Below are 13,017 nucleotides of genomic sequence, written 5' to 3'. Positions count from 1 at the left end.
CGACGAAGTTGAAAGGAGAATGGATGACGATTGAAGGGTGCTCGAACTGCTCCTTTGTAGCTCGTCTGCTTCATGTACGTCGGCCTCGGAAGGAAGACGTTGACAAAGTTGGGTAGGAGATGTATGAGTAATAAGCAGAACTATGCGGAGCAAAAATATAGCTTTGCAGCACATGTGCTCTGAAATGTTCTTCTGTCGCAGCAGGAACAACTTTCGACGAAGTTGAAAGGAGAATGGATGTGGATTGAAGGGCGCTCGAACTGCTCCTTTGTAGCTCGTCTGCTTTATGTACGTCGGTCTCGGAAGGAAGACGTTGACAAATTTCGGTAGGAGCTGTATGAGTATTGAAGCAGAAATATGCAGAGCAAAAATGTAGCTTTGCGGCACATGTGCTCTGAAATGTTGTTCTGTCGCAGTAGGAACAACTTTCGACGAAGTTGAATGGAGAATGGATGTGGATTGAAGGGTGCTCGAACTGCTCCGTTGTAGCTCGTCTGCTTCATGTACGTCGGTCTCGGAAGGAAGACGTTGACAAAGTTGGGTAGGAGATGTATGAGTATTGAAGTAGAACTATGCAGAGCAAAAATGTAGCTTTGCAGCACATGTGCTCTGAAATGTTCTTCTGTCGCAGCAGGAACAACTTTCGACGGAGTTGAAAGGAGAATGGATGACGATTGGAGGGCGCTCGAACTGCTCCGTTGTAGCTCGTCTGCTTCATGTACGTCGGTCTCGGAAGGGAGACGTTGACAAAGTTGGGTAGGAGATGTATGAGTAATAAGCAGAACTATGCGGAGCAAAAATGTAGCTTTGCAGCACATGTGCTCTGAAGTGTTCGTGTGTCGAAGCGGGAACAACTTTCGACGAAGTTGAAAGGAGAATGGGCGGGGATTGAAGGGTGCTCGAACTGCTCCTTTGTAGCTCGTCTGCTTCATGTACGTCGGTCTCGGAAGGAAGACGTTGACAAAGTTGGGTAGGAGATATATGAGTATTGAAGCAGAACTATGCAGAGAAAAAATGTAGCTTTGCAGCACATGTGCTCTGAAATGTTATTCTGTCGCAGCAGGAACAACTTTCGACGAAGTTGAAAGGAGAATGGATGTGGTTTGAAGGGTGCTCGAACTGCTCCGTTGTAGCTCGTCTACTTCATGTACGTCGGTCTCGGAAGGAAGACGATGACAAAGTTGGGTAGGAGATGTATGAGTAATAAGCAGAACTATGCGGAGCAAAAATGTAGCTTTGCAGCACATGTGCTCTGAAGTGTTCGTGTGTCGAAGCGGGAACAACTTTCGACGAAGTTGAAAGGAGAATGGGCGGGGATTGAAGGGTGCTCGAACTGCTCCGTTGTAGCTCGTCTACTTCATGTACGTCGGTCTCGGAAGGAAGACGATGACAAAGTTGGGTAGGAGATGTATGAGTAATAAGCAGAACTATGCGGAGCAAAAATGTAGCTTTGCAGCACATGTGCTCTGAAGTGTTCGTGTGTCGAAGCGGGAACAACTTTCGACGAAGTTGAAAGGGCGATGGATGTGGATTGAAGGGTGCTCGAACTGCTCCTTTGTAGCTCGTCTGCTTCATGTACGTCGGTCTCGGAAGGAAGACGTTGACAAAGTTGGGTAGGAGATATATGAGTATTGAAGCAGAACTATGCAGAGAAAAAATGTAGCTTTGCAGCACATGTGCTCTGAAATGTTATTCTGTCGCAGCAGGAACAACTTTCGACGAAGTTGAAAGGAGAATGGATGTGGTTTGAAGGGTGCTCGAACTGCTCCGTTGTAGCTCGTCTACTTCATGTACGTCGGTCTCGGAAGGAAGACGATGACAAAGTTGGGTAGGAGATGTATGAGTAATAAGCAGAACTATGCGGAGCAAAAATGTAGCTTTGCAGCACATGTGCTCTGAAGTGTTCGTGTGTCGAAGCGGGAACAACTTTCGACGAAGTTGAAAGGGCGATGGATGTGGATTGAAGGGTGCTCGAACTGCTCCTTTGTAGCTCGTCTGCTTCATGTACGTCGGTCTCGGAAGGAAGACGTTGACAAAGTTGGGTAGGAGATATATGAGTATTGAAGCAGAACTATGCAGAGAAAAAATGTAGCTTTGCAGCACATGTGCTCTGAAATGTTATTCTGTCGCAGCAGGAACAACTTTCGACGAAGTTGAAAGGAGAATGGATGTGGTTTGAAGGGTGCTCGAACTGCTCCGTTGTAGCTCGTCTACTTCATGTACGTCGGTCTCGGAAGGAAGACGATGACAAAGTTGGGTAGGAGATGTATGAGTAATAAGCAGAACTATGCGGAGCAAAAATGTAGCTTTGCAGCACATGTGCTCTGAAGTGTTCGTGTGTCGAAGCGGGAACAACTTTCGACGAAGTTGAAAGGGCGATGGATGTGGATTGAAGGGTGCTCGAACTGCTCCTTTGTAGCTCGTCTGCTTCATGTACGTCGGTCTCGGAAGGAAGACGTTGACAAAGTTGGGTAGGAGATATATGAGTATTGAAGCAGAACTATGCAGAGAAAAAATGTAGCTTTGCAGCACATGTGCTCTGAAATGTTATTCTGTCGCAGCAGGAACAACTTTCGACGAAGTTGAAAGGAGAATGGATGTGGTTTGAAGGGTGCTCGAACTGCTCCGTTGTAGCTCGTCTACTTCATGTACGTCGGTCTCGGAAGGAAGACGATGACAAAGTTGGGTAGGAGATGTATGAGTAATAAGCAGAACTATGCGGAGCAAAAATGTAGCTTTGCAGCACATGTGCTCTGAAGTGTTCGTGTGTCGAAGCGGGAACAACTTTCGACGAAGTTGAAAGGGCGATGGATGTGGATTGAAGGGTGCTCGAACTGCTCCTTTGTAGCTCGTCTGCTTCATGTACGTCGGTCTCGGAAGGAAGACGTTGACAAAGTTGGGTAGGAGATATATGAGTATTGAAGCAGAACTATGCAGAGAAAAAATGTAGCTTTGCAGCACATGTGCTCTGAAATGTTATTCTGTCGCAGCAGGAACAACTTTCGACGAAGTTGAAAGGAGAATGGATGTGGTTTGAAGGGTGCTCGAACTGCTCCGTTGTAGCTCGTCTACTTCATGTACGTCGGTCTCGGAAGGAAGACGATGACAAAGTTGGGTAGGAGATGTATGAGTAATAAGCAGAACTATGCGGAGCAAAAATGTAGCTTTGCAGCACATGTGCTCTGAAGTGTTCGTGTGTCGAAGCGGGAACAACTTTCGACGAAGTTGAAAGGAGAATGGATGACGATTGAAGGGCGCTCGAACTGCTCCGCTGTAGCTCGTCTGCTTCATGTACGTCGGTCTCGGAAGGAAGACGTTGACAAAGTTGGGTAGGAGATATATGAGTATTGAAGCAGAACTATGCAGAGAAAAAATGTAGCTTTGCAGCACATGTGCTCTGAAATGTTATTCTGTCGCAGCAGGAACAACTTTCGACGAAGTTGAAAGGAGAATGGATGTGGATTGAAGGGCGCTCGAACTGCTCCTTTGTAGCTCGTCTGCTTCATGTACGTCGGTCTCGGAAGGAAGACGTTGACGAAGTTGGGTAGGAGATGTATGAGGATTGAAACAGAACTATGCAGAGCAAAAATGTAGCTTTGCAGCACATGCGCTCTGAAATGTTCTTCTATCGCAGCAGGAACAACTTTCGACGAAGTTGAGAGGAGAATGGATGTGGATTGAAGTGTGTTCGAACTGCTCCGTTGTAGCTCGTCTGCTTCATGTACGTCGGTCTCGGAAGCAAGACGTTGACAACGTTGAGTAGGAGATGTATGAGTATTGAAGCAGAAATATGCAGAGCAAAAATGTAGCTTTGCGGTACATGTGCTCTGAAATGTTCTTCTGTCGCAGCAGGAACAACTTTCGACGAAGTTGAATGGAGAATGGATGTGGATTGAAGGGTGCTCAAACTGCTCCTTTGTAGCTCGTCTTCTTTATGTACGTCGGTCTCGGAAGGAACACGTTGACGAAGTTGGGTAGGGGATGTATGACGATTGAAGCAGAACTATGCAGACCAAAAATGTTGCTCCTCAGCTCATGTGCTCTGAAATGTTCGTCTGTGCTCTGAAATGTTCGTCTGTCGCAGCGGGAAGAACTTTCGACGAAGTGGAAAGGAAGATGGATCTGGATTGAAGGGTTGTCGAACTGCCCCTTCTTAGCTTTTCTGCTTTATGTACGTCGGGCTAGGAAGGAAGACGTACATAAAACAGACAAGCTAAGAAGGGGCACTTCGACCACTCTTCAATCCACATCCATCCTCCTTTCAACTTCGTCGAAAGTTGTTCCCGCTGCGACACACGAACATTTCAGAGCACATGAACTGCAAAGCAACATTTTTGCTCTGCATAGTTGGGTAGGGGATGCATAAGGATTGAAGCAGAATAGCAGAACTTTGCAGGTCGAAAACGTAGCTTTGTGTCCCATGTGCTCTGAAATGTTGGTCTGTCGCAGCAGGAACAACTTTCGGCGAAGTTTAAAGGAGATTGAAGGGTGGTCGAACTGCCCCTTCGTAGATGGTCTGCTTTATGTACGTCGGTCTCGGAAGGAAGAGTTGACGAAGTTGGGTAGGGGATGCACAAGGATTGAAGCAGAATAGCAGAACTATGCAGGGCGAAAACGTAGCTTTGTATCTCATGTGCTCTGAAATGTTGGTCTGTCGCAGAAGGAACAACTTTCGACGAAGTTTAAAGGAGATTGAAGGGTGGTCGAACTGCCCCTTCGTAGATGGTCTGCTTTATGTACGTCGGTCTCGGAAGGAAGAGTTGACGAAGTTGGGTAGGGGATGCATAAGGATTGAAGCAGAATAGCAGAACTATGCAGGGCGAAAACGTAGCTTTGTATCTCATGTGCTCTGAAATGTTGGTCTGTCGCAGCAGGAACAACTTTCGACGAAGTTTAAAGGAGAATGGATGTGGATTGAAGGGTGGTCGAACTGCCCCTTCGTAGATGGTCTGCTTTATGTACGTCTGTCTCGGAAGGAAGAGTTGACGAAGTTGGGTAGGGGATGCACAAGGATTGAAGCAGAATAGCAGAACTATGCAGGGCGAAAACGTAGCTTTGCATCTCATGTGCTCTGAAATGTTGGTCTGTCGCAGCAGGAACAAGTTTCGACGAAGTTTAAAGGAGAATGGATGTGGATTGAAGGGTGGTCGAACTGCCCCTTCGTAGATGGTCTGCTTTATGTACGTCGATCTCGGAAGGAAGAGTTGACGAAGTTGGGTAGGGGATGCACAAGGATTGAAGCAGAATAGCAGAACTTTGCAGGTCGAAAACGTAGCTTTGTGTCTCATGTGCTCTGAAATGTTGGTCTGTCGCAGCAGGAACAACTTTCGACGAAGTTGAAAGGAGAATGGACGGAGATTGAAGGGTGCTCGAACTGCTCCGTTGTAGCTCGTCTGCTTCGTGTACGTCGGTCTCGGAAGGAAGACGTTGACAAAGTTGGGTAGGAGATGTATGAGTATTGAAGCAGAACTATGCAGAGAAAAAATGTAGCTTTGCAGCACATGTGCTCTGAAATGTTCGGCTGTCGCAGCAGAAACAGCTATCGACGAAGTTGAAACGAGGATGGATATGGATTGAAGGGTGCTCGAACTGCTCCTTTGTAGCTCGTCTGCTTTATGTACGTCGGTCTCGGAAGGAACACGTTGACGAAGTTGGGTAGGGGATGTATGACGATTGAAGCAGAACTATGCAGACCAAAAATGTTGCTCCTCAGCTCATGTGCTCTGAAATGTTCGTCTGTCGCAGCGGGAAGAACTTTCGACGAAGTGGAAAGGAAGATGGATCTGGATTGAAGGGTTGTCGAACTGCCCCTTCTTAGCTTTTCTGCTTTATGTACGTCGGGCTAGGAAGGAAGACGTACATAAAACAGACAAGCTAAGAAGGGGCACTTCGACCACTCTTCAATCCACATCCATCCTCCTTTCAACTTCGTCGAAAGTTGTTCCCGCTGCGACACACGAACATTTCAGAGCACATGAACTGCAAAGCAACATTTTTGCTCTGCATAGTTGGGTAGGGGATGCATAAGGATTGAAGCAGAATAGCAGAACTTTGCAGGTCGAAAACGTAGCTTTGTGTCCCATGTGCTCTGAAATGTTGGTCTGTCGCAGCAGGAACAACTTTCGGCGAAGTTTAAAGGAGATTGAAGGGTGGTCGAACTGCCCCTTCGTAGATGGTCTGCTTTATGTACGTCGGTCTCGGAAGGAAGAGTTGACGAAGTTGGGTAGGGGATGCACAAGGATTGAAGCAGAATAGCAGAACTATGCAGGGCGAAAACGTAGCTTTGTATCTCATGTGCTCTGAAATGTTGGTCTGTCGCAGCAGGAACAACTTTCGACGAAGTTTAAAGGAGATTGAAGGGTGGTCGAACTGCCCCTTCGTAGATGGTCTGCTTTATGTACGTCGGTCTCGGAAGGAAGAGTTGACGAAGTTGGGTAGGGGATGCATAAGGATTGAAGCAGAATAGCAGAACTATGCAGGGCGAAAACGTAGCTTTGTATCTCATGTGCTCTGAAATGTTGGTCTGTCGCAGCAGGAACAACTTTCGACGAAGTTTAAAGGAGAATGGATGTGGATTGAAGGGTGGTCGAACTGCCCCTTCGTAGATGGTCTGCTTTATGTACGTCTGTCTCGGAAGGAAGAGTTGACGAAGTTGGGTAGGGGATGCACAAGGATTGAAGCAGAATAGCAGAACTATGCAGGGCGAAAACGTAGCTTTGCATCTCATGTGCTCTGAAATGTTGGTCTGTCGCAGCAGGAACAAGTTTCGACGAAGTTTAAAGGAGAATGGATGTGGATTGAAGGGTGGTCGAACTGCCCCTTCGTAGGTGGTCTGCTTTATGTACGTCGATCTCGGAAGGAAGAGTTGACGAAGTTGGGTAGGGGATGCACAAGGATTGAAGCAGAATAGCAGAACTTTGCAGGTCGAAAACGTAGCTTTGTGTCTCATGTGCTCTGAAATGTTGGTCTGTCGCAGCAGGAACAACTTTCGACGAAGTTTAAAGGAGAATGGATGTGGATTGAAGGGTGGTCGAACTGCCCCTTCGTAGATGGTCTGCTTTATGTACGTCGGTCCCAGAAGGAAGAGTTGACGAAGTTGGGTAGGGGATGCACAAGGATTGAAGCAGAATAGCAGAACTTTGCAGGTCGAAAACGTAGCTTTGTGTCTCATGTGCTCTGAAATGTTGGTCTGTCGCAGCAGGAACAACTTTCGACGAAGTTTAAAGGAAAATGGATGTGGATTGAAGGGTGGTCGAACTGCCATTTCGTAGATGGTCTGTGTACGTCGGTCTCGGAAGGAAGAGTTGACGAAGTTGGGTAGGGGATGTATAAGGATTGAAGCAGAATAGCAGAACTATGCAGGGCGAAAACGTAGCTTTGCATCTCATGTGCTCTGAAATGTTGGTCTGTCGCAGCAGGAACAACTTTCGACGAAGTTTAAAGGAGAATGGATGTGGATTGAAGGGTGGTCGAACTGCCCCTTCGTAGATGGTCTGCTTTATGTACGTCGGTCCCAGAAGGAAGAGTTGACGAAGTTGGGTAGGGGATGCACAAGGATTGAAGCAGAATAGCAGAACTATGCAGGGCGAAAACGTAGCTTTGTATCTCATGTCCTCTGAAATGTTGGTCTGTCGCAGCAGGAACAACTTTCGACGAAGTTTAAAGGAAAATGGATGTGAATTGAAGGGTGGTCGAACTGCCATTTCGTAGATGGTCTGTGTACGTCGGTCTCGGAAGGAAGAGTTGACGAAGTTGGGTAGGGGATGTATAAGGATTGAAGCAGAATAGCAGAACTATGCAGGGCGAAAACGTAGCTTTGCATCTCATGTGCTCTGAAATGTTGGTCTGTCGCAGCAGGAACAACTTTCGACGAAGTTTAAAGGAGAATGGATGTGGATTGAAGGGTGGTCGAACTGCCCCTTCGTAGATGGTCTGCTTTATGTACGTCGATCTCGGAAGGAAGAGTTGACGAAGTTGGGTAGGGGATGTGTAAGCATTGAAGCAGGATAGCAGAACTATGCAGGGTGAAAATGTGTATACCAATACTGATGTTAGCGTGAAAACCAAGATTGCGACGCTGTGTAGGTCATGGTTTCCTCTATACACAAAAGAAAACCGCACACTTCTAGGTGCCTTCTATCATCCGCAGCTGCGGTTCTCGCCAGGCACAGTTTTCGCCAGACTGCGAGCTTTGCTCCTGTCTACCACCCGCATAATTTTGTTCTGGAAAGAAACGTTTCGTGGTATGTCGTTTTGCACTATTGGGAACCGTTAAAAAATGTTCGTCAAAAATCTCGATAGTTTTGTGAGGGCAGTGCAGCTCCGCTGGATCATTTCGCGTGGAATCGCCCTGTATAAGAGCAGCGGCATGGCCGAGCGGGTTAAGGCGTCCTGCTCGTTAGTGGTAGCCAAGGTCGTGCTGATGAATGGGAGGTGGTGGGTTCGAATCCTACCACAGGGTGTACTGTCTGAGGTTTTCCCTGTGGTTTTCCGAAGACTTTCCAGACGAATGTTGGCACAGTTCCCCCTGAAGTCGGCCCAGGACGCACCTAACCCTTCTGTCCCCCAATCCTTCCTGCTGTCCCCTATTCACCTGTCCTACATCTGTACGCCCCTCATAGCCACGGTTGCTTCGCTGCGCTAATACGGAAGCAAAAAGAAAGAAAAAACTGTTATAAGGTCGTCTTCACCAATGGCACCGGTTCGTTAGGAGAAGCACGCTCTACAGGGGAAAGAGATAGGGGACACAAATAAACGCTCGTGAAAAGACTTATCGCAGTGACGTGCTTTTGGTATTCGGAAAACCGTAGCCTGCGGAACAAGAGGATATACGATGTAACCTTGATAACCGCTGGAGGTCGCTCCAGGCGACTCAGTTGACCCACGGTGTTAAATCGGTAAGAGTATACCAGAAGAAACACTAACACAAATGCGTGTTCGTTGTTGTGCCGTCGCAGATTTCCGATCATAACCGACCAGTTCGTGTAGGTAGAGAATGGTAGAAAATCCGGTGAACTGGTCGCCCAGAAAAACACCTGTCTCTGGTTGAAATATCGGCGGCTCTCGTCCTGAAACTCACAGGAGCGCTTGTGTTCTTTATGTTCTTGTGGAGCGCTTGTGTTATTCATTAGGGGCTGTGTCGAAAGAAATCTGGTAAAGTCGACGTCCATGGTTTAGACGAGGGTTGGGGGTGTCGAGGCCCCGGGAGGTGATGGCCACTCGTTGCACCCATTGTAGAACGTGTGCGAAGGAATGACTAAACGTATCTCGCGAGGGCTTCAGAACTGCTGTTACATGGGAGAATTTACGGTTTTGATGCACAGCATTTGTTTTTGCACGATAATGACAACGTATGAATCCACGGTTAGAGTGACTATATTTCTGAAAGCATAAAATGGGATGTAAGAGCAGGGGTATAGAAAGACACTAAATAAAAATAATGATTTTTTGTTGCACACAACGACACGGTACCATGGAAGGTCACCTCCAAAGTCACCACGGCCTTCACGTGCAATAGTGAATCACGAGCCGTAGGTCTGACGAAGAACCTAGCTACCACATTCAGCTGAGCGTAAACATATCAAGTTCCCGTCTGGAGAACTGCGTTGAAAACGCGCCGCGCCGTTTCTTTTCGTCGTGTCTGAAGGTTGCCAAAGGAAGAGTGGTTTAATGACTTCGGCCAAAAGGAGAAGGTTCTACCCGTGGGCGTTCCTGGAGGGGGCCGTGCCACAGCTACCTAGATGCAGAAGACCTGCTTAATGCCTCCTCGCACTCCTTCGCAACGTATATACGTAAAGTCCGCAAATAGCTGCAGCCAGTCAAGATGTCAGCCAATCGCCGTAGAAGATTTTGAAACCCAGGTTTTCTGTGGCTACAAGTGGCTGCACATACGGGTGATGGCGGCTCGTTCGTACAGCTACGGCCGCTGAAAGCAACGTAGTGATTGGCGCACTCTTAATTGCTACGTCACGTCGCTCAAGCGATTAGGACTTGTATGCAGGCGGTGTTGGCCATGCCACCACGACATGCAGGCTAATCCCATGTATTTTTATGCCGTGTAATGAAAAATTGCGTAATCTCCCGAAATTTTAGGGGTGTAATTAGGGGGCCTAAGGGGTCTGGACAATTCACTGACGTCCATGGTCCTACATGTTTCCTTTGCTCGAGTTGGACACGGTCATAAATGTGTGACCGCTCGGTTTGTGGCAAGAGATAGATTTGTTCAGGAGTGCAGGCTCCCCCCCCCCCCCCCCCCTGGTGTCTATGGTCGCGTTCAACCAATGGTTCAACCCGCTGCATCTCAGGTGCTCTAAAAGCAAGCTATAATATTTACTCCTTATGCGAAAAATGTACTTGTGAATCCCGGGTGTAACAAAAGCAAGCGGTATTTATCAGGTTTGTTTCAATATATTGCCTTCCAGGGGTTAAATAATTCATAGGTATAAAGCGTATTGGCATGTGCTATCCTTGGGATACTCAAGCAGCACAAAATCTTGGCCTAATATTGGACCAATAATGGCAATGCCGGCCTAATATATTGGTCCAACATTGGACCAGTATTGCCAATATCGGTCCAACATTGGGCCAAGATGTTGTGCTGCTTGGGAAGTGCACGAGCTTTAATGATTGTGAAACATTGCAAGTAATTAATATACAGAGGTAGAGACCTCTAAAAGTTTATCCAACATGGCTTCCACCTTGATTGTTTTCCGATAAGGATTTTGAGGTATTTGGTTGTAACTTTGGTTTGCGATGTTGAATCAGTTTGAAACTTACTACGATGAGACGTACCAATTAGAGTTCCACGCAGACACAGCAATTTTCTTCCCACATTGAGTAATTGGTGAATACGGCGCGCTGGCATGGGTAAACTTTTATAGGTAAGTACTCTGGTTGTATATCGCTAACTAGGGACATAATTTTATAAGATAGGGAAATGCATTTTTGTTATCGTTGTTGTTTTTTCAATTACAATAAATGGCGATGTACACTAGGTCCAGTGGGTCACCTACGACCGCACTAGAAGCCTCCAGATGCGTTCTCCTAATTAGTTTCGACCGATGAAGTACTTAATTATATGAAAGACAGGAGCCCGGCGCAATGACAACGTTTGTTCTTTTTGGTGCAATTGACGCAGCGCGAGACTTTAACGTCATTTTTCTCGTTTCGCCAGAAACGCGCTAGAAAAGGCAGTATTTCTTTTCCCTCCTCCGTATTTACTTTGCTTAATTAACCGCCTAAATAGTTTAACTTTTCATAAATAGTCCTTTTTGTAGCTTTTCCTAAAACGTAGGTGTTTGCACATACGAACTTTCTCCAATCTCTAGTTATTCTCCTATTCCTCTTATACTGAAACAAAGACAGACCTTAAAAAAAATTCTTCCATTTCTTTTGTTACACCAACACAAATCGAGTTACACTTGTATCGACACTTTCTTGACAAACGCTTCGCCAAAATAAATAATAGTGGCGCTGATAAAGAGTCGTGCACAAACAAAAATATTTTTCCCAATTATGCGATGTTCTGAGCATTTGCTGAGCACCGTAAATGAAAGTTACTTCACACATTAAAAAAACTGCGGTAGGTACTAATTGCTGCCAGAAACAGAACAGAAACAAAGAAGTGACAGAGTTACGAAGCAGCAGCTGCACGAAGCACCTACGCTCGCGATGGGCAAGCTCGAGCGCAATCAAGTCGACCGCGAATGCCACGCCTCCCCTGGCGATAAACGATTTAGCGGGAAAAACAACTTGAGATGCAGATCGACGTCTGCGATTCATGTGCGGAATCTGCCGGCGCGCTATTCTTGCGTATTGACCCGGCTCCAACCAGCTCCAACCTACGCAATGTGCCATAGGAGCTGCTGCCATCTGGCGCCATTCCGCTGCAAATACTGCGATGCTCGCGAATTCTTCCCTTGACGCCTGCGATAGATTACGGTACAGAGTTTGACTCTTATCGCATTCTTGCACTCCGCTTCACCTTCCTATTGACCGTGTCTCAAGCCGTGAAAGATTTCTCGTAAATCAAAGCGGGGATATATATCGAAAAAATGAGATTGGGGCAACTGGGGGAGGAGTAGATTCAGTGTCTCTGAGGCGTTAGCTCACAGATTATTTGTGAATAATCTTCAATCAGTGTTCGACAGCATATTGAAGCACGATCATCACAAAACTTCATTCTATTCTCCGCACCGCCACAGTTAAAATCGGAACCCAACCGCGCTAGCGCTCGAAAAATGTCAGGACGCAGAACGCCTCACGAGCCGCTTCCTCCGCGGCCGCGGTTAATTGCGAAAAAGTAGTGCGCCCGAGGAAAATTTATGTCGGTTGTGGGTCGATGCGCGCCTGTGCGAGGTAGTTCAATGATATGTATTTCGTTTGTATTATCGGTTAAAGTGTCGCGACTTGATACTGCGTGACTGTGTGACGACGCAAAGGAGTTTGCGGAAGAATTTCGTTATTCTTACTTTCCTCCTCACAGATGTTCCCGCTTTTGAAGTGGATAGAATAATAGTGTGTGCAAGTTGATAAGGCCATGCTGCTATAGCATCGGTTTGTTCTTCGGCTCGTTTGACACACGTGGATCCTGCGGACTGCAGCGAGGTCCAGGATGTGCGGCGGACCTCCAACACCCGGGATTACGTGCGCAGAGTGAGGATGCGTGTGTTCAGGGTGTGGGCTTAGCAGCAGTATGGCAGCGCCAGCGCAGGGCCTACTGAATTGTGAACAAAAAACGGCAGACGGTACGGATCTGCAGTCCTCTGCGGCTAGTGGGGGATTAAAAAATGGTGCTTCGGGAGAAGATCTCAGTGCGGACGAAATGCCCGTGAATGTGATGGTGAACAACCGTGTCAAATCGCCGAGTAGCGTGAGCGGTCACATAGGCCGAGAACTGACAATGGATAACTTCCAAGATGGAGGTACCCACCAGCTGAACGCTAGGCCTAGCGCCGGCGATCAGGCTTCTTTTTCGGATCGCCAGCGACTCAATTCTGATTTTCGAAATTATAGCCA

General features: G+C 47.1%; 1 protein-coding gene across 2 annotated transcripts in view; it reads left to right on the top strand.

The window, feature by feature from the left end:
- Positions 1 to 12,315: 12,315 nt before the first annotated feature.
- The window catches only part of LOC135400800 (trithorax group protein osa-like), a 100,035-nt gene continuing 99,333 nt past the window's right edge, over positions 12,316 to 13,017 (top strand). For both annotated transcript variants that reach the window (XM_064632718.1, XM_064632717.1), the window contains exon 1: positions 12,316 to 13,017. This exon is cut by the window's right edge and continues 607 nt beyond it. In XM_064632718.1, coding sequence (XP_064488788.1) covers positions 12,695 to 13,017 — 323 coding nt within the window. In that variant the 5' untranslated portion in view covers positions 12,316 to 12,694.

The sequence above is a fragment of the Ornithodoros turicata genome, chromosome 7 (assembly GCF_037126465.1).
Source record: "Ornithodoros turicata isolate Travis chromosome 7, ASM3712646v1, whole genome shotgun sequence".
NCBI classification, from domain to species: Eukaryota; Metazoa; Arthropoda; class Arachnida; order Ixodida; family Argasidae; genus Ornithodoros; species Ornithodoros turicata.
This window is presented reverse-complemented; position numbering and strand designations above follow the sequence as displayed.